At 42.8% G+C, this 20,421-nt stretch overlaps 1 protein-coding gene across 1 annotated transcript in view; it reads right to left on the reverse strand.

Annotated features, from left to right (window-relative positions):
- Positions 1–19,048, reverse strand: part of LOC115365421 (ADAMTS-like 2) — a 32,666-nt gene extending 13,618 nt beyond the window's left edge. The window contains exons 1-10 of the mRNA XM_030060424.1: positions 18,944–19,048; positions 15,034–15,176; positions 13,004–13,079; positions 12,599–12,701; positions 11,006–11,151; positions 9,956–10,079; positions 8,007–8,087; positions 6,434–6,609; positions 3,270–3,604; positions 1,181–1,525 (exon numbers count right to left, since the gene is read on the reverse strand). Of these exons, the coding sequence (XP_029916284.1) occupies positions 1,181–1,525; positions 3,270–3,604; positions 6,434–6,609; positions 8,007–8,087; positions 9,956–10,079; positions 11,006–11,151; positions 12,599–12,701; positions 13,004–13,079; positions 15,034–15,176; positions 18,944–19,048 (1,634 nt within the window). The remainder of the gene's footprint in view (positions 1–1,180; positions 1,526–3,269; positions 3,605–6,433; positions 6,610–8,006; positions 8,088–9,955; positions 10,080–11,005; positions 11,152–12,598; positions 12,702–13,003; positions 13,080–15,033; positions 15,177–18,943) is intronic.
- Positions 19,049–20,421: the final 1,373 nt, after the last annotated feature.

The following is a 20,421-nucleotide window of genomic DNA, read 5'->3' on the forward strand; positions in this document are numbered from 1 at the left end:
GGCCCGCAGGCAGCAACCGCCCTGATGAGGGTCTGAGCGTCGGGGCCCAGAGTGACCCAAACCTGAAAGCATTCAGCCCAAACCTGATCCAGCCTCAAGGGAAATGATTTTTTTTTTTTTGTAAGCCCAAACTTGACTGAAGCTGTAAATGGTAGACTCGTTCCCCCGGCTCCTGTCTAACAGCCTGAGAGCAGAAAACTCATTTCAAGATGTATTTCACGACTAAAAGTTTCCCTTTGTCCCTTTCCTCAAATACAGGTTTAATACTTTTCCTCAGCGTCTCTCACATTGTGATTTCCATGTCGGCTCCTTCTGATGCTGAAGAATTTATGCTTATTTTGCTGTTTCATCAGCATGAGCTGCGGATGAGAGCGTCGCCTAAAATCCTGTGATGTGAATGTGAAGTGTGGATGGATGCTCGGGCAGCTCGGGGCGTCACAGTCCAGCTCGACATGGAGAGATTTTCTGGGACTGATGTCGAACCAAAGCTCAAGAAATAACATGTGAGTGCATGGCTAAAGTGGGGTTCAACATCAGAGTTAAGGCAGAAATCTGTGAGGTAAGTGAATGAGTTATTAATTAGTCATCAAATAAGTGTGTCAGTAGTAAACGAGTAAGTAAATAAGTATTGGAATGCAAGTTGGAGAAGGAGTGAGTGAAGGCGAAAGCTAAAAAGCAAGTAAAGTAAGCAAGTCATTTGAAATGGAAGCAACAAAGCAAGTGAATAAGAGGCTGAGTGAGTCACGTAGTAAATGATCTGGCAACTCATTAAGTTTGCAGTATGTTTGCATGTGAGCGACTGAGCAAATGAGCAAAAAAGCAAGTGATTACGACAGCGATTAGTGTGTATTTAAATAAGAAACTAAGTATGGAAGTAAATCAAGAAAAGTTAGTGAGAAAATACATAAAATATTGAAGTCATAAGTAAGTAAATAAGTAAGTGAGAAAATGAATATGTAGGTTAGTAAATAATGAAAAAGTTAGTGACTAATTATGTAATCCAGCAAGTGAGTAGACAAATCTGCTAATCTGTCTGTCAGTGAGTGAGCAGGTAAGAGAATAAGTGAGTTAGTGACTAATAGAGTCAGTAAATGAGTAAGCAGGTGAGTGATTGTGTACATTATGTGAGTGAATATGTTTGTGAGTAAATGTAGACGTGGACAGTGAGCGGGCGGTTCACCTGGTCCTGTTGGAGCGGCTGCCGCTCCTCGTCCCGCTCACAGCCGTCCGGTTCTGGAACAAACCGTCCCCGCTGTCGTTGCGTTTGCGTCCGAGCGTGAACTCCAGCGTGGCGTTGAGCGGGAACGGCTCGGCCTGCTCCATGCTGCTCAGGCCCACCTCCGACGAGAAGAGCCCGCCCCCCTCCGACAGCAGCTGATTGGTGGAGATGTTGATGAGCAGCTCGTCCGGGCCGATCCGCTCGCCCAGCAGGACCCTCCAGATGAGGTTCTGGGAGTCTGGCCCCGCCTCCAGGGGACCGCTGGGAGGGGCAGGGACCCCGCCGCCGCCAGTATGGCTGCTGTTTCTTTTCTGATGAAGGAAAAGAATGAAAAATATCTAGTTTGACTTTTGCCAATAACCTTATAACTATTTTCATTTTGCAACCAAAAAAAAAGAACATATTCAGAGTTTCCACCAGGATAAGAATCAGGATCAGCAGGGTTTCCTCTAGGATTTTTTGAAGCTGTGGGGCAGGGCTTCAGCGTCGTTGAACCCCTTCAGGGTCGTTTTCACAGGCTTGAACAAAAAACTGGATTAAATTGAATCTTGCCTCGGTACCTTTCTCTTGCCCTTTTCTCTCCCTCTGCGAGCGCTGCAGACAGTAAGCAAACAGGTGGGTGATGACTCCGGTGTTCATTTTTCAAAATAAAGTTAATTGCAGTGTTATGTACCATTTCATGATATTTAAATTATCATTTCAAACTGATTATAATAAATATATTTGCGCAAAAAAAGGCTAGATAGCCTATATATATGTATATATATCCTTTTAAAATTGTTTTAACATCTGGAAGAAAAAAAAATCATTCCGAAGGTGTGGTGGCTTTTATTTTGCCGTGGCGGTGCGCCACGATGAATTACATGTCGCGGAAACCCTGCGATCAGGAGAGAGAAACCTCTGAAACAGCATTTAGACCATCATGGGACACTAAAACTCTCCACTGAAGCCAAGACTGATTCCTTCAGGCTGACCTGCTGTCATATCCAGGAGTCTAAGTCTAGGACCACACGCATTTGTTCTTCTTCTCAAGATGTATATGTGTCAATATGTATTCCATTTCATTCAGCATTTTGCCTGGAAACCTGCAGCCTGAAGGCAGCAAGGCAAGTGAAAGATACCGGTGTGGAGGGCCAGCATCATTAAAAAAACATTTTCTGGCATCAAAGAATTTCCCTGATCCTAATAAACAACATCAAGAGGATCAAAGGTAGAAAACAAACGAAATCAAAACACAGACATGGCTCTCTACTTTTTCAAATGTAGAAATATTTTTGATTTTGGAAGAAAAAAGTGCATTGTTGTCCTCAAACAATTTGTCAGTTAAATAATGAGTCAGTCGACAGAAAAATATTCCATTAAAATTTTGATAAATGATTGTTTTACTCATTTATCAAGAAAAAAATCCCAAACATTTGTTGATGCCAGCTCTGATTCCAACAACACAAAGTGGGTCATAAAAAAACATCACACTTCACAAGGCAAAAAACCCCCAAAACAACTGAATGTATCGGCACTCAGTATCTGTATGGTTTTAGCAGATGGTGATGCATCCCTATAGAAGGCGTACGTTGAGCCTTTCAGCTAACATGAGCTGCGTGTCCATCGCACCTCGCCACCCAAGCCGGCGGTGTAATGGCCTCGGCGGGCGGCCGGGCGAGCGAGAGCCTGGAGGGAAGCCCATTACCACTCATGTTTGTGATGCAGCCATTTTTAAAGAGGAGAAAAACACCATGACACTCGAATGAATTTTTTATCTGCCTCAGTTCGTCTTTATGTATCTGCCCTATGAATAATCCAGGCCTCCGAGGGGCCGTCACACACACACACACACTCACACACAGACACACACACACACAGACACACAAAGTGAGAGAGAGAGGATCTGCTCAAAAACTTGCACTGTTTTATCTCATCTGACAATGGGCCACTGAACCGCAATCTGATCTCTCTCTCTCTCTCTCTCTCTCTCACTCAGTTTCTCTTCTAGCTCACTCAGGTCTCTCTCTCTCACAGAGCACATTCGGGTCTGTGGTGTTGTGAACAGCGCCCTCTACCTGTAAACTGTGGTGCTGCCGCTCCGTCCTGGTCACAGTCGATGGCCGCCGTCTCCTCGTACACCTCGTTGGTCTCCTGGCCGTTCTGCCCCTCGGCGCCTCCCGGGACCCCCGGGTCCAGCAGGACCCGGCCCTGCTGGCCGTTGGGTGCCGTCTTGTCATAGTCGCTGCCGTTGGGGGCCAGCAGACCCCCCATCTCCACAGAGACCGCCCCGGCCGAGGTGTCGGAGCCGGTGTAGATGGGGGGAGGCGGGACGGGGGGCAGGGACTCTCGCAGGACGGTGTATTCATAGGTGATGTACGGGATCCGGCCGTTCTGGTTCCAAACCTGAGCAGGGATGAAAGATTGGCAGCAGAGAGGGGAGTGGGCGCCAAGTCAGTTTTTCAACAACAGCACATACGATTTGGAGAGAACCGTCCTCTTAAATATTGCATTTCAGTGATGAATTTTTAAAGTGATCATGTACTACACTGGATGCAGAGTGTTTTTAAAGGTGGTGTGTGCAGCATTTTAACATCAGCAAATCAATACCCTATTCATTTTGAGACACTGGTGTACGGTATACAAACTAGACCTGGTTGGAGAGAAGCCTGGCAGCTGGTAGTGGTGCTGGGCGATACAGACAAAATCAGTTATCACAGTACCATTGAATAGCTCAGTATTAATACTGTGACAATATTGTATGGATGAATATAAAATAGATTATTAACATACAAGAGATATTTGGTAAACAGTCATCAGTAATGTGGATATGATGACCAAGCAGGTAGAGGCAAATAACTGAACAGCTTCAATGTGTCTCTTCACTGTAATGCAGCCTTTAAAAAAAATCTGGGAAAGACAACATTTATGTCATATCATGATATTACAATATCCAAAGTCCGAGACGATATTGTCCTGTCCTCAGGCCGCCTCCTATTGTTGACCATCAGGTGCCATTTGGCGGGAAATCTGCTCAATTGTTGTTTGGCACAAACAGAAAGAGGGCGCTGTCCAGCCAGAGCTATACATGAATAGTTCAAAATGTATATCTTGATGCAAATTACATAATTAAAAATTCTTGATGCAAATTATAAATACTTGCTCATCAAATGTATTCACTGCCTTATTTGGAAAGTATCAAAATAAAGGACAAAATACTGCTGTCAAGAATTATATATCACTTTGTATTTTTAAAATGCAAAATTGAAAACAATGAGGAAACCAAATTCAGGTAATTATTTACCAGTGACACATTACTGTACCAGTTTTATTGGTAAGAACAGTCAGTTTTAGTGCAGTAAGCAGCACTTGAAATACTGCTTGAATAGTTTATCCACTAGAGAACACTAGAGGTCAAAAGGTTATAAGGTCACCAAAGTTGACAGGGTTCATCCTCTGGAGTGAATGTGCTTTTCAAAATTCATGGCAGTCTCGCCCTATAGATTTTCAGAAATCAAATTCGATTTTGGCCTAGAGGTGGCGCTAGAGGAAAGGTGATGGGGTCATTGAAATCATGAGGGATCCTCCTTTAAGGAATATAAATGTAGCAAATATCATGGCAAGCCGTTTTTTATGATTATTGAAACCTTGTGCGCAAATCTGACATTTTGGCCTGAAGGTGGCGACAAAGGAAAGGGATGGTGACACAAAAATTGAGAAGGTTCATTCCTTAGGAACCACGAGTAAGCTCAGCAATTTACTTGTCAATCATTTAGAGATATGTTGTGTACAAGTCAAATGTTTGGCCTGAGGGTGGCGCTAGAGGAAAAGTGATATTGTCACCACACTTGAGAGGAATCTTCCTTTGAGATGTAGGAATGCGCTCAACAAATATCATGGTAATGCACCGATTACATTTCATGGTATCTTGTGCACAAAGCCGACATTTTGGCCTGAAAGTGGCCCAAGAGGAAAGATCATGAAGACATCAAAACTGACAAGGTTCATCCTCTGAGGAGCATTAATGGATCCACCAAAGTTCATGGCAATCCACCCAAAAGATTTCAGGATACGTTGCCTTGGAGTTCAAGACTGAACAGACGGACACATGGATGAAGGGGCCGACACGGCCATCCCGAGGCTCCGCCTGCCGCTGGGACAAAAAGTACACAGGAAAGCTACTCGATTGCAGCACCTTAAGTAAATGTGATTAGTTACTTCCACCCTTGGAAATAAGAACCAGGGACAAAGGTAAAACAAATTGCTTTTTAAACCAAACCAGACAGCAGCGAGATCAGGTGCAAGCAGAGGAGAGCGATGTGCTTTAGAGGGGAGAGGAGGACATGAAGTTGTTTCAGGTCAGATTCAGACCCAGATTCAACTCTGTGACGTCAGCACGTGGTATGCAGCTTGACCCGCTAAGCCGCCAGGATACTCTGATCCATATGGTTTCAGAAAAAAAAGAGAAAAGGATCCAGTTATGGCCAAGAGTCCTGGAGTTTCATCAGATGATGAAAGCTCAGAGTAAGCAGAGACAAACCAGCAGAGCAACAGCAGCTGTCTGAGCCAGTCTCTGTTCCAGCACCCTGCAGAGAAATCTATCAAACCTGGCCCGTGACGCGGGTGCTGTTCACGATATACGGCCTCTGTCAGAGCACAAGGCCTGTACTCAATCAAACACACAGACGGACAGAGATTCCCCACTAGATCTACACTACATTTACATCTTAGACGTCTAGCAGACACTCTTAAAAAGGCAACAATACACAGAGCTACTTTTTGGTTTGGATGGGCTACGCTTCCAAAATTGTCACCTCAATCACAGGAAATATCATCAAGTCATGGCTGAACAGTTTTATTTATTTATTTATTTTTTTTTTGAATACTGATTCACTTTGTGTCTTGTTGCTGCAGGCAGCTCATCTCCGTTGCCAAAAAATGTTTGTGTCACCTGCGTCAAAAATTCATGAACTGCTTACATTTCTGTTGGATAATTTGGGTATTTTAGAACACGTCAGTTATTATGAATTAGTTTCTTGGCGTATCAATCAGAGACACACATTGACATACATGTTTTACAAGATGGGTTATGTGAGAGAACACACTTAATCTAAGTCTGAACACAGCACAAAGAAAGTGACCTCACTGACCGCATCAGCGACAAAGCATGAAAGAAATGCCAAACTGAACTGGGGCGTCTTTGATGGAGAGGAGGAGGAGAAGCGAGAGGCGTACTAGAATATTGATGGCTTGGTCGATGGGGCCTTTGGCTACGATGTACTCGATCCCGGTCTCGTACACATCCATGGGCCGTCGGTACTTGAAGACGGTGCCTGCGGCGTGGAAGTTCTGCGGACTGTCCACCTTATAGGCCCCGTTGAAAAAGAAGTTTCCCGCCTGGTCGGTCACAGCTGGGGGGAAAACATAAGGCAGAGATGCTGCAAGGTGAAGCACAAGCTGGGTTAGGGTTAGTTACCAGAGAGTTGTTACTATCCGAGAGCAACAGGTGTAAAGATTTTTGAACATGTTTGCAGTCCTCTTGTAGTGGGAAATATGTAAAGAAATGTTTTGAGAACAATAAGCAGCAATAAGCAGCGAGTCCTCACACAAAAACCAGGCAAAAACTATATGTGATATATATTCCCAGATTTGTCTATAATTAATCTTCAGTTCTCTCTACAGAACGGACAACCTCCGCTGCCTGTGTCTCCCCAATCGTTCTCTCCTCCAATTCACTATCCAGCTCTTTTCTTTTTAACTTTTTGACACAAGTGAACACACACACACTAAGTGCTGAGAGTTGCTGATCCTTATCAGACACAATCGAGTGAAGAATGGCCGCATTTGACATCGCGACTCCTCATGACCAGATCCAAGTGAAGAATCTGCTTAAGCTAATGCTAATATTAACAATATTAGTTTATTTATCCAATAAAATGCCCCTTGCCCCTTGTGTAACTTTCCACCAATAACAGCACTGTAATTATTCCTGGTCATCCTGCCCTGTCAACAGCCCGTAGGAGTTTAGTACCTACAACCTCGCTTTCCAGTTAAACCAGACTGGTTGCCAAAATGTGTCTCTCTCCTCTAAATAAAATAAAAATCAGCGATAAAAACAGACAATTTAACAGTGTGCATTCAGGTTATTTGTTTATGGATGCTGTTAAAAAGCCTGCGTGTTTACTGCGCAGTGAGAGCATCTCTGTCAAAGGAAGGTAATCTGAGGCGTTTCAGGACAACACGCCTCAACGCTGACATACAAGCTCACGTCCTGCTTCCCAGATCACTGTAAGCTAAGGTACTGTGTTTTATATGTGTGTTTTAACAACGAAAACATTATCATTTGAATGCAGTTTTACTTAATTGGATCTGATGATCACTATACACTCTGAATGTTTTTCTATATTCATAATAACAGACCTATTAGACTACCACCAATTTTAAGCTGTTTATTGTCACTTTTCTGCGCATGCTAAAGAGCTGGAAACAAAAATGTCCTCGGGCCGTGACAGTTTTGAATCTGGACCCATTCAAAAGTAACCGAGTAGGCCTGGTGAAGTAGTGGTATAAATATTGGACTAGGACAGTGTACAGTGGATAAAGGTCAAGGTGAGCCAGTAGGAAGGTCATCCTGCTGGGAGGTCGGTGTGCCATGGACGGCTGCTTCATGTTCAATCAGGGAATAAGTGCTGCGTGTTCTCCATCAGAAATGATTTCCCTTAATTAACTGTCTTCCTATGAGGAGTTACAGCATGGGAGTGTGTGTGTGTGTGTGACTGTGAGGAGCAGGAAGGGAGGAAGTACCCACCTAGAACATCAGCAGACTTCTTCCTCTCGATGACCTGGATGTCCCACGATCCCTCGGGGATTTGAGTGATAAAGGAGTAACCTTGACAAGAGGAAGCAGAGAGGGTCACTTGTGATTTCTGTGCCTTCTTTTTCACTTCTCGACGTTTTCGGTGCCATGTGCTTGTACGATATGCTTATCTCATGATGTGATTCAGTACAACCACAATACAACGTAATGAATAAAACTTTAATGACAACAAAGCATGACTGGGAAGAGATTCTCAGTGGAGTTGATATACGTTCACACTTTAACCGATTCAATGTGAATATTCAGCTTGGGCAGTGGCAAGTCAATGGACTATTAGTTCACTTTAAACTTTGAATTTTGTGTCCAAGGGCTAATGTTAGGTGTGGGTTGATGCAAAGTTGTTTTTTTTTTTTTGCATTTCCACCATACTTGACAGTCACAGTGGTGAGACAGACAGGAAAGGCAGGGGGACGACATGCAGCGAATGGTCCGGCGTCAGACTCGAACCCACGACGCTGCGGTCAGGACCCGGCCCTAACCTGTGGCACTGATCCAGTGAGCCACCGACGCGCCCCAGGTTGATGCAAAGTTGATACTAAGTTCAATATTAACATTGGACATTTCCAAATAAAGTGATACCAGTAAACCAAATACGGTAAAACTTCAATTACTAGACCGGGCTTTTATTTGTTTTAATCATCAAAAAGCAACCGGCTTGTATTTGGGCCCTGCCTTTATTTGCTTTTTCACAAAATTCTTGATCAGCAAAAACTGGAAAAAAATAATCAAAAGATACTGGAAAACGGAGGATACTTTTTTGTGCTCCACTGTAACTATTTCACGTTATTACACATTAGACCCACATCCTGGTGTCACATGTGACCCCGCCTGCCTGCTGTCTGCAGCACAGAGCCCGACCCTCCACACCTGTTGGCACAGTAATCTGAGCTCGATAGGGTTCGGATTAAGAATTATAAAATCAAATCATATCATACCGGTACCTTAGCCGGTGTGTTGATTCAGTCCCGGGGTAGTGAGCTGGACGTGACGGGAAAAACCACAGCCGCTGCCCAGAGGAAAAGGTGCTATTCCCCGGCAGAGGAAGCCCCGCCCCCCTGCTCCGGAGTGGTTAAACAGCCCGACGCACCACAACGGTTTCAAACTTTGATGTGAATATTTGATGTAACTTGGCTTCCATTAGAAAGCGGTGTTTATTTGTAAAAAGGAGTAGCTATCAATGGTCAATTAGAGGGACTCAGCCTTTAAATGGGAGTCTTATAACTGAAGCTTTATGGTATATACATACCTTAAATATATATTGCAGTAATATGCATAGTCTACTGTTCATCAGTTACATCAAGATAAAGTCTTATACTTCATTTATTACACTTGTACCATTGTACTAATTGAACTTGACTAAACAGATACTGTTACTGTACTTGATCCTCAGAGCAGTGAAGGCTTTTGCACACCTCAGAAACAGAGACCTTGGACACTGAGTCTGATGCGTTTTATTATTCTATTCTTTGCCAAAATTTGCAATAGGAGACAAAAAGAAAATATTGGTTCCATTCAATCCTGAGACGGCGTCAAGAGCAGCAAGGAGGTGGATAAGTGATCCAAACTGTGTCATGGGAAAAGTGCACACCAGGTGATCACAACAGAAACTGTATGGGTTCATTTCAGTTTCTATGGTGATCAGCCTTTCAACTGGATCTGCCACAGGCTCAAAACTCTGCATTTTGAAAAACTCTTGACATTTTGAGGTCAGAGGTCATGCTGGATCTGAAAGTGATTTAGTCTTGCACGTTTCCACCGGCCAGACAGAGACCCGGCGTCAGCAGGGAGTCAAACCTGCGGCCCTGCAGCGACAGGGCGAGCTCTCTCAGCAGCGAGTCTTCCTGCTGCTACGAACAGGCCACACAAACCCAGCTGCTCACCCAGAGTCGTGGCCCCGCGCCGGAAGTTCCCGGTGACTCTGCTGCAGCTGCTGCCGTCGCCCTGACAAACCCCGCACTTATCCAGCGTGTTGGAGGAGAAGAGAACGCCGTCGCATCCGATTGGCTGAGCAGCAAACCAGGAAGTGGAGACACAGAGGATGTACAAACAAAGAGCTTTACAAAACATGATGATGATGATGCAGAAACTGGCAGATTTTTTGCCTCATTTTATATCATGAAATGAATTTGGGTAGTGTGTAGTCAGTTGCACCGTTTAAATAAAGGATAGAAAAAATTATTAATGATGCTACTTATTTAGTGTTACATCGCTGATGCCATACAGGCTCATTACTGTAAACCCACATAATGTAAAATCAACATTTAAGAACCCCAAACTGGCCAAAAAAAATCAAATCATCAGTTGTTTCTGTTTGTCTGCTTTCCTCTAACTCCTCAACATCATCATCACACTCTTCATTTATCGCACTGAAATGCAGTGGTCACCTCATAGTTGAGTAGAGATGAGGAGAAAAGCACACACACAGCCAATTATTCTCATGCTAATGAGGGAGTTTTGTGGGTAAAGACTAATAAAACCGTTTTCAGTTGCTATCCAAGTAAAAATTTGCTCGCATTTCCAGGCAGAATATTTGAGAAAAGCTGTGGAAGGATGAGGATTGAGCATTTACAGTGTATTGGATTCATTTAATTTCTACATGTTGATAGCCAGTGGCCTGTGCTCTTGATTGTTCACACTGTTAATGAGGACATAATGAGGCAAACACTGATGACTTTTTGAACTTACGGTGTTTTCATCTGAACAGAAGACACTCAATTATTCTGCATGAGCTGTTTGGAGAAATTTAATGCTCATTATGTGCGCATATTATCTGGGGAGAAGGCCAAGACTGACATAATAATGTTAGTTTTGGGGATACCTGTTTTTTTAAAGAGTCAAAAAAAAAAAAAAAAAAACTAATACAAGTAACTAATACATGTGTGATGGGAAGTAAAAAAGTAATAAAGGAGTAAATAAGGATGTGGACTCACCTCACACTTACCGTCCACACACACCCCGCGGTAGCTGCTGTACTTGCAGGAAGTGCCGTCGCGTGCCGTCACCATGAGCTGCCGCTGGCCGTCGGCCGTGGTGCAGTGCAGGTCGCAGGGGTTACTGGAGATGTGCACGTAGTCGTCTGGAGATACAGGACAGGTCAAAGGTCAGAGGGTTATTACGCACAGGTGGGACCAAAGCATTGTTTCTCAAGTCGCAAACAAGTCCTGGTATTCAAGCCCCCAGTCCTAAACTTCAAGTCCTTAGCAAGTCACTACGTGCTCTTCACCAAACTTAAGGCCATTAAAACAATAATAATAGTAATGATTAGTATATTCATTTTATACAAATTGTGCAGACTTATCCAAAAAAAAAAAGGCTGATTATGTAAGAGATAATTAATGAGTAAAGATGCATTTTAAGGCTTTTTGTTTTTTAAAGTTCTTTAACTCCACTTTGTGCCTTAAAATCACCCTACAAGTTGATTATCCCACTGATACTGCGGCCATTTGCCAACAGTACAAAGGAAAGAGGAGAAAATGAGCCATTAGCGTGTTCTCCTTCGCTGTCATCAGTTTATCAAGTTGATAACTCAACTGTGCTTTGACAATAAGCTTTGACAGCAGTGTTTATTAATGTTGCCATGGTTACATGCTCTCTCTCTTACACACACACCTGGTATGCATACACACACTCCTCTGCCCCGTTCCCTCTCACACAAACACCTACACACAGGTGCACACATGCACCTCTGTCCCTCTCGCCTTCCCTTCTTGTTCTTGGCGAAGGTTTCGTCTGTGGTACCGCTGTCAGACTGCTGCTCGTCCATCAGTGACCCACACCTAACCTGCTGCTCATTACAGCTGACTGACTGTCTCTCTCCACAGCCTCTTGATGTGATAAGCTTTGGGCCTCCAACTCCCCAGCTGTGGCTCAGTGTTGACTGCAAAGATAACATCATACGCTGTACTATTTTGAGAGCTCATTGATTTAACTTAATTCTGCAGCAACTAACACTTGAAATTAAGGCTGTTACAATAGATTATCATGGCCAATCGGTATATTGCAACACCCCAGCTTGAATTTATTACTCCATCTACTACTACTACTACTATTGCAACAACTACAATAACAGTACTACTACTACACTACATACTACTAGTGTTATTATTGCCATTACTGCTAGAACTACTATTGCTACTACAACTTCTACTACTAAGGGTACTAGGCCTTCTACCACTATTACTTGATCTATCCTGTTTCTACAAGTTAAAACAAGAGCTACTGTTGTAACATAGTAACAATACTGCCACATCAATTTAGCAGTAAAAAAAAATAAACATAAATACCTGGATTTAAACGAAATATCAGCAGTCATATGTTGCAATAATAAAACAAGGAGAACTAACATCATGACAGCCTTTGCTGCAAAAATATGTTTCAAGAAATTATTAAAAAATACAAATGTCGATGCCACTGATTTTGCAGCCCCGGTCTTGCGGCGGGGCAGCGTGAAGCCTGGCAGCCCAGACGGCAAAGACCTCAGTGACCTCTGCTCTGGTTAAAGGGCGTTTTATGGCTGTTATTACCGGGATACAGGGGTTTCCACTGGTAGTTCCTCCCATTGTAAAGCTGGGAGTTGAAGGACCAGCACTGCTCCTCTCTGAAGCTCCGCCCGGTGGTGGGACATTCCTGCAGGGCAGAGAGACACAGCAGAGCCCATTAAAACAGCCCCATTTCATACTTGCTAAGAAACGGTTTTACAGTATGGTTATACAAGTAAATTGTTCTTCAACATTTATTTGGCCGCTGATGGTTTGCTTTTCATCCCGCCCTGCTTCACATTCATCCACACACACATACAATAACAGCCCAGTGTGTAACCGCAGTCTTCTGCCGCCGGCCAGGGAGGAGTGCTGTGTTTGCTTGGACAAAGATGTGAGGCGATGTGAAAATGACCTTCAGTGTGTGCATGTAAAAGTGTGTGAGCTCACCTTGGTGTTGCACAGGTGGTATTTCTTTGCGGTGCCCGTACAGGTCATGTTGTCCTTCCCAGCCGCAACTTTCTTTCTTTGGACAGGAAACAAACAAGTGCAGAGAAAACAACAGATTTAAAGGAATGGACATATGAACTGGACATATAAACCGTGATGTGCAGGCTTTGACATCACGTTGGCATTGGTGCTGTCTTCTGCTTAAACCCAAAAAGAGAAATTCTGTCATCTATTGATCTTATCTACAACTGGACAGCTAACACAGCTAACGCTAACACAGCGAGCTCTCTGTTGGCGGGTGAGCTGCAGATATTTCCTGGTTTTGGTTGCCATGGGACGTTATTCTTACCTCACAATCAAAAAAAAAAATTATTTGTAAAAAAGGAGCACATATGGAGAAAAAATAGATCTTAGGTCAATTTTCAATGGAGACCAATGGAAAGGCTTGCCTACAAAGATGAGTGTGAAGTTGTTTAAAACAGCGATTCAGGGATTCAGCAAAACAAATTGGTCGGGGAAGATTATTCCAGAGAGGTGAGGGTGAGACGGCAAAGACACGGTCACCTGGTTTGCATTTGGAGCAGGCGACAGATAAAAGGCCAAGATTTGAGAAGCAGAACGGCCGAGAAGTGCTTATGGCGAATAAGGAGATCGAAGATGTAACTTTGGCTGAGGTCGTGCAGTGCTTTATATGTGATCAATACAATGTGGATACTTTTTCTGCTTCTCTGCTCCACAATAGAATGCGTCAGGTTTTCCAATTGGATTTCAATAAATCATCCCAACCATAGTTGCCATACGAAAAGAGGAAGTTACTGTTCATTGACTTCTGAGAATAATGGTAAATAAAGAGGTAAATAAAGACCCTTTTGTCTCATATTGCAATTGTTTGGCAACAAAACACTTGGATTTTGCTGATGAGAGAAATTTTTCCCCTCATTTTTTTTTTTTTTTTTTTAACCCAGCCACTCATTTTAACTGTCTGGGAGAAAGCTGCTATAGTATTGCAGCAGCTAAGTCGCTGTGAGTTTTATGACTGTGTGATCATTAGTGGAGTTTCAACTGACATGGAGGTGATTGGACAAATTATGCATTTTGGAGTGAACTGTCCCTTTAAGCAATAAAATTAGAGAGGGAAGCTTGGTGAGAAAAGCCAGCAAAGGTTCCAGTTGTGAAGCAGGCAAACAAACTGGAATGTGTGTGAAGTGTACGGAAAGCTAGGCCAGTTTGGCTTGATGCTCTCTGGGTGCTGCATCAAAGTGTAGAAATTCAATTTGTCCCTGCTGTGGGAGCTTTATTAAGCACATGAAATGATTTAACATCTTATGCCTGTCCGTACAAAAAAACAAACAAAAAAAACATTTGCATCGATGGGCTTGATGTTTATCTGTGTGTATCTGTGTTGCTGAGTTTTCTTATGTGTTTTACTGTCTGTTATGTGGTTTTCTTGCTTATACTTTGCTTTTACTGATTGTTTTTATTATGTGTTTTACTGTGTTGTTGTGTTTTCTTTTTCTTTTTCTTTCTTTCTTTCTTTTTTTTTTTTTTTTTACCTTAAAAAAGTTCCATTCTACTTACAAGACAATAAAATTGGATTAAACTGAATGTGCAGGCGTACATGGATATTCCTGTGGATACTCCAGGCATATATGCATGTACATGTATGCCTGTGTGAGTACTGTGTGTGTGTGTGTGTGTGTGTGTGTGAGTGCATATATGTGTGTATGAGTACCATGCTTCGATGTGCATAGAATGTGTAATAGTATGTGCATGTGTGTGCTTTCATGTGTGTATGCATTCTTTCACTGCAAGTAAAGCTTCTGATTCTGTGTGTGTCTGTATGCATGTGTGTCTGAATGTATTCATGCATATGTGTGTATTCATGAATATGTTTCTGTGTACATGTGTATGCAAGTATATGTATGTATGTGTGAGTGCACAGATGAATGTATCTATGTATAGAAAAATGTGTGTGTGTGTGTGTGTGTGTGTGTGTGTGTGTGTGTGTGTGTGTGTGTGTCCCTGCTGACCTCTGCTTCAGACAGTGTCTCTCCTGTGACATCACCCCCCCTCCGCAGGTGCGGGTGCAGGCTGTCCACTTGGCCCACTCGCCCCACCAGTACGTCATCACTTCCAGCTCCTCCTCCAGACTGTTGGACGCCACGCCGTCCTCCTGCACACACACACACACACACACACACACACACACACATCACACACAAGCACATGGATGCAAACACACAAACAAACACACAGGTAGATCTACTATTAACACTTGTAGTTGTAGCAGCAGAAGTAAATGTAGAGGTAGTTGTAGTACTCATGGTGGAAGTACTTGTGTCATCAGTACATTCTATATATGCAGTACTGATTGTGGAAACTGAAGTAGTGGTAGTATGCTAGTAGTAACAGAAGTTTGGCAGTAGTAATTGGAGTAGTCGGAGTAGTACCAATAATTGTTGTAGAAGTAGTAATATATGTCCAGTACTAATAGCAGATGTAGAGGTAGTATTTGCAGTAACAGCAGTAGCAGTAGTATTAGTAGCAAAGGTGGAAGTAACGAATGACATTTACTAATTTTACTCCAACCAGGTAGCTTTTTTATGTACTTGTATTTTTGGGGGTATTTTTTAAAGTCAGTAAATTCACTTTTCCTTCAGTCCATTTCTGCTTGAGTTTTGTCCTTCACTTCATTTTAAATCAGATCCATCACAGAGAACACATGACCAGTGACAGACTGTGGGACCTTTCACAATAAAAGCTCAGTCAGCAAAGGTGAGAAGAGGAACCTGCTTCTACTTTGTTGCTTCTACTTTGTTGTCATTTCTAAATTTCACAATAAAAGCTGTTCCATGAAAAACTGCAGCAGGGACCATTTAGACTCAACTGGCAAAATGTGGAATACGTGTGGATGATGAGAACCATGTACACTCAACTCACTTCAGTTTTGTGTAATGTCCCTTTGAAGGAATGTAGTTTGACGCGTTTTCTCTCCTAACAATAAAATATATACTTAAAAACATACTTTGTACTTATACTTATGTACATTTTTACAACAGTACTTCTACTTTTCCTGAAGTCAAACATCAGCAAAGTAACAGTACTTCTACTTGGGCAGCAATTTGCAGTACTGTTTCTACCACTGGTTAGTAGTAGTGGTAGTAGCAGAATTAGCAACAACAGCAGTGGTAGCGGTCATGGTCGTAGTACTTGTGGTAGTAGTGGTGGTTGTAGTAGTAGTGGCAGTAGCAGTAGACATAATAATAATAGTGGCAACAGCAGCAGTAGTAATAGGAGTAGTAGTCGAAGCAGAGGTAGAAGAAGCCGTGGTAACACAGGTAGTAGTACAGCAGTAGTATCTACAGCAGTAGTAGTAGTAGAAGTCAAAATAGTAGTAACAGCAGTACTTTATTGATCCCACAGTTCCTTCAGAGCCTGCTCAGACTCAGTGACAAACACAGTAAATAAGCAGCAGGGTGTTTAATGCTGGTGATCCACAGCCAGGCCGGTCAGCTCAGACACATTCCTAATGTGCAGCCAGATCACACCTAACCATTCATTCAGACAGATTCATCAGAGTGACCGCTGGAATGTGCAGCGAGCTCCTTGAAAAGGTGTGAGACAGACCAGCTGTGAGACAGAGAGAGAGAGAGAGACTGGAAATACCAGACAGAGAGTGTAAGTGAGAGAGATAGACAGATAGAGAGACAGGGAGATAGATGTGTACACAGAGAGCGAGAGAGCGAGAGAGAGAGAGAGAGCGAGGAGAAGCATTCACATGAGAATCTGTGACGCATCAAAAAACAACTGAATGTATTTGAGTGAGACTGCGACAGATGAAATACACGCATGAAAAAATCGCAAACCAGGCGTTCAAAAAAAGTGATATCTATAGCTGAGCTTTTGATGGAATGCGTGAAAATCCGAGTGCATCAAAGGGTTTGGACTCCCCTGCCTGCGATAGGGGAACCTGGGTGGTTTCACTGCAGACTCGTCTGTGGATGTGAAAGATGACAAATGTCCCATGTGGCGTCCACCTTAATGAAATGAGAATCGCAGGGGAATGACAGGCTGACTGATGGTGTTGTGCGAAAAAGTTTAGTTTTATGTGGCGACTACTAACTCAGCATGTTAGCATTTCAGCTGATCAAGGTGAAAATCCCACAGTATCTCATGCAGACCAATATTCTGTAAATTGAGCAGCAATATAAACGTATAGTTTAAGGCAGTGGTTCTCAAATGTGGGTATGTGGTATGTGCAGGGGGTATGAGATTTTTTTAAATGTTCATTTAAAAAATATCAGTCATGCATGATTCCTAAAATAATTCGCATATGATATAATAAGTTCAATTTAAAAAATGTAAATGTAAGTGTGATAAAGCACATGTTATCTTCAGTTTTCCCTCTGGGTTTCCTGAAGGTGTCAGATGTGTGTGTGTTTGTGGTTTAAATCTGCCGCCGTGGTCGTGGAGCGAGGACGTTTGTTCACTCTGAGCGGGAAGACGAGACAAAACAAATCCAGAAAGTGGATCAGTGGTTGAAGTGTAGCAGCGATACAGCTGGAAACAAGGAGGAAGAAGAGAAGAAGAAGCAGAAACACAAACAACAGAATCTCCTTAGTATCAGGTTGCTGGTTCACACTGATGGAGCTGGACTGACCCTCTGCATATCTGCTTTTTTGCACTGGTCATGGGGTCGAGGGCTGATACAATATTTCAAAGGAGGTGCATTATTAAAAAAAGTTTGAGAACCACTGGTTTAAGCAATCTGAGTGCACAGTAACCATAAGTAAAAGACCTTTTAAGGAGGGCCTCTCTCGTTAACTCTGCCGGTAAACTTATTCACCAGCTGACTCACTAGCTGACTGTCTGACTCGCTGACTGGCCGACAATCTGACCGCCTACCTGCTCATTTTACTGACATGCTGACACTGAAATCAAAACCAAAAAAGAGTAGATTAAATAAAGACTGAAATGGTAGCCCAAGGCAAGCGCTAACAGGGAAACACGGACGGGATTAGACAACACTGGGATTACAACTGGCAACCAGGATGACAGTTTACACTCTAGTAGATTACAATACTGAGGTACCAGGAAGAAAAGCATCTTAAGACAAAAAGCAACAGTAACAAATGCGTTGTTGCACCATCTTAGGGACAATCAAAGTCATTAAAAATGATGCATCATTTCTCCAGCTGATCAAAAAGTCTCGTTTATCATGTTTGATGGATGGACGGACAGACGAACGAACGAACAAACAAAAGGAGTCCTGCGTGAGTGGCATTTGTCTTCCGCAAATAGACTTTTAATCTGGAATAACGAACAGATTAGCCATACTGTTTCAACAAGGAAGAGAGGAATAACAGATAATCCGTCCTCCTAGCAAAATACATCCAGCAGGTTTTGGGTGTCACAGCCCAGCATGGACAAGAATTTTCGACAGCTTGTTAACGTTTACTTGTTAATCGCCATCAGCTGAGAAATCGGTGACAATCAGATCTGTGTCTCCTGGCCGTGTTTTCATTTCTCGGTTCTGCGTGATTTCTGGGTCTTTTTGGTTCAGGCATAAATTTCTGGACCCGTGAAGACCTCTAGCACCAATACAGTAGTTGATAAAAGGTATAAAATTAAAAGTAGTTGATTTTAGCTGTTTTCCACATTTAAAATACAATGAAATATACAAATATGTCCTGGTTTTATGTCCAGGCTGCCCCCTTACTAGGTCCCAGTTTTCATTAGAAGTAAAATAACACAAAAAACAAAACAAACCATACATTTTTCAGGTGTCCATGTGTTCCCACCTTGTAGCTTGTTGGTAAGAGCATGTTCCCTCTAACTTCTAACATAAGACCATGATCGAATGCATTACTAGTCATCAAAGTAGCTGAGCACAGTAGTGTCCTGTGTCAGCGTTTCCTGTGTGTCAGCATGAGCTCGTACCTGCAGCCCCCTGGTGGACAGATTCCCCATGGAGACCACCAGCGTCAGGAAGCCCAGCAGGACCAGGCCGGTCTCCCCGCACTGCTCCCATGAGCCCAACCTCATCCTGGCCAATCAGAGAGAGACAGAGAGAGACAAACAGAGGCTTCATCTTTGGAAAAAAAAACAGGAGATTGGATGCCTAAAGAGGTCGTCCTGGTACCGGAGGGTTTCATCAACAAATTATTTGAAGAATGATGTGAAGCAGTGGTGACTGTAATATCCTGATTCTGATAGACAGTTTACACAAAGCATCTCTGTTGTAATTCACCTTATAATTCCATTTTTGGGGGATTTTCATATTTTAACTTCAGTTGACAGATTGCATGGTTCTGTCAACTGTCTTGAGAAAATGCTCTGACCCTTAATGCCTTGGAACTTCTCAACACCACATAACGTCAAAAATGCACCATCCTCAAAAACAAGACTTTTTCTTTGTTCCTGGACGGCTGGCATTTTGAAGATATGAGGTTCTCAGCTGACATAGGCAGCAGAGGAACCAAAAAGATCTTAGTACATCTCCTTAGTACACTTTAAGAAAGCTCTAATTCCTTCACAATCCCTAGAAGTAAAAATTTTCTTGCATCATAGAAGCTCCATTTGCAACATCACAAAAACAGACAGAAAGAAGACCGAAAACAGGGATGCATACATTTAAGATTATACTACAATCACAGATGACAACATTCAAGGCCATCCAACATACTTTTGATCTAAGACAAAGCTCCATATTTAGTTTTAGGATCAACATTCATTAGAGCCTAAACCCATCCACCACCATCATCACACAGAAACAGTCAACATTATGACAAATGGAGGAAATCTTAGCCAACAACTTCTCTGTATTTCTAGATGGTAGCATCTTGCGATGACTCCTCAACAAAGAGAAGACGTGCAAGAGAGGAAATGTTAAAACCACTAATGTGTTTTCGTGGCATAAAAGATCCAAGTGCAGGCACTCGTGGGTTTTGGAAGTTCAAAAGCCTGATGCACCCTGATGAAAGTGTAGGCTGATATGTGTAGGTGTTTTTTCACATCTTTTCCCTCTCCAGCTCCAGGGGCTACTGAACTTTCCAACCCACATAAGTGCCTGAACTTGGATTTTTTTACGCCACGAGAACACATTTGTGGTCTTAATATTTCCTTTCTTACTCTCCAGTGCAACTCCTAGCCTCCAAGAACATCTGTGGTTGTTTGGGGAAACCTGAGGCGCTCAGAGTATCGCTCGTCTTTGCAAAGAAAAGGAAAGCATTTAACAGTGAATCACATCGGTGCTGGCCCAAGCTGACTCGAGAGGTGTAGGCAGGCTGACCTTGTGGTTAGAGAGACCATCCCAAATTACAGAGAGTGGACACACACCCAAGCATTACTCAATACAGCTTTACAGTCACTTTACATTCTCACTGTGTTTTTTGAGGACAAGTGTTTCGCTTCCCTGA

Source organism: Myripristis murdjan, chromosome 9 (genome assembly GCF_902150065.1).
Source record: "Myripristis murdjan chromosome 9, fMyrMur1.1, whole genome shotgun sequence".
In the NCBI taxonomy this organism is placed as follows: Eukaryota; Metazoa; Chordata; class Actinopteri; order Holocentriformes; family Holocentridae; genus Myripristis; species Myripristis murdjan.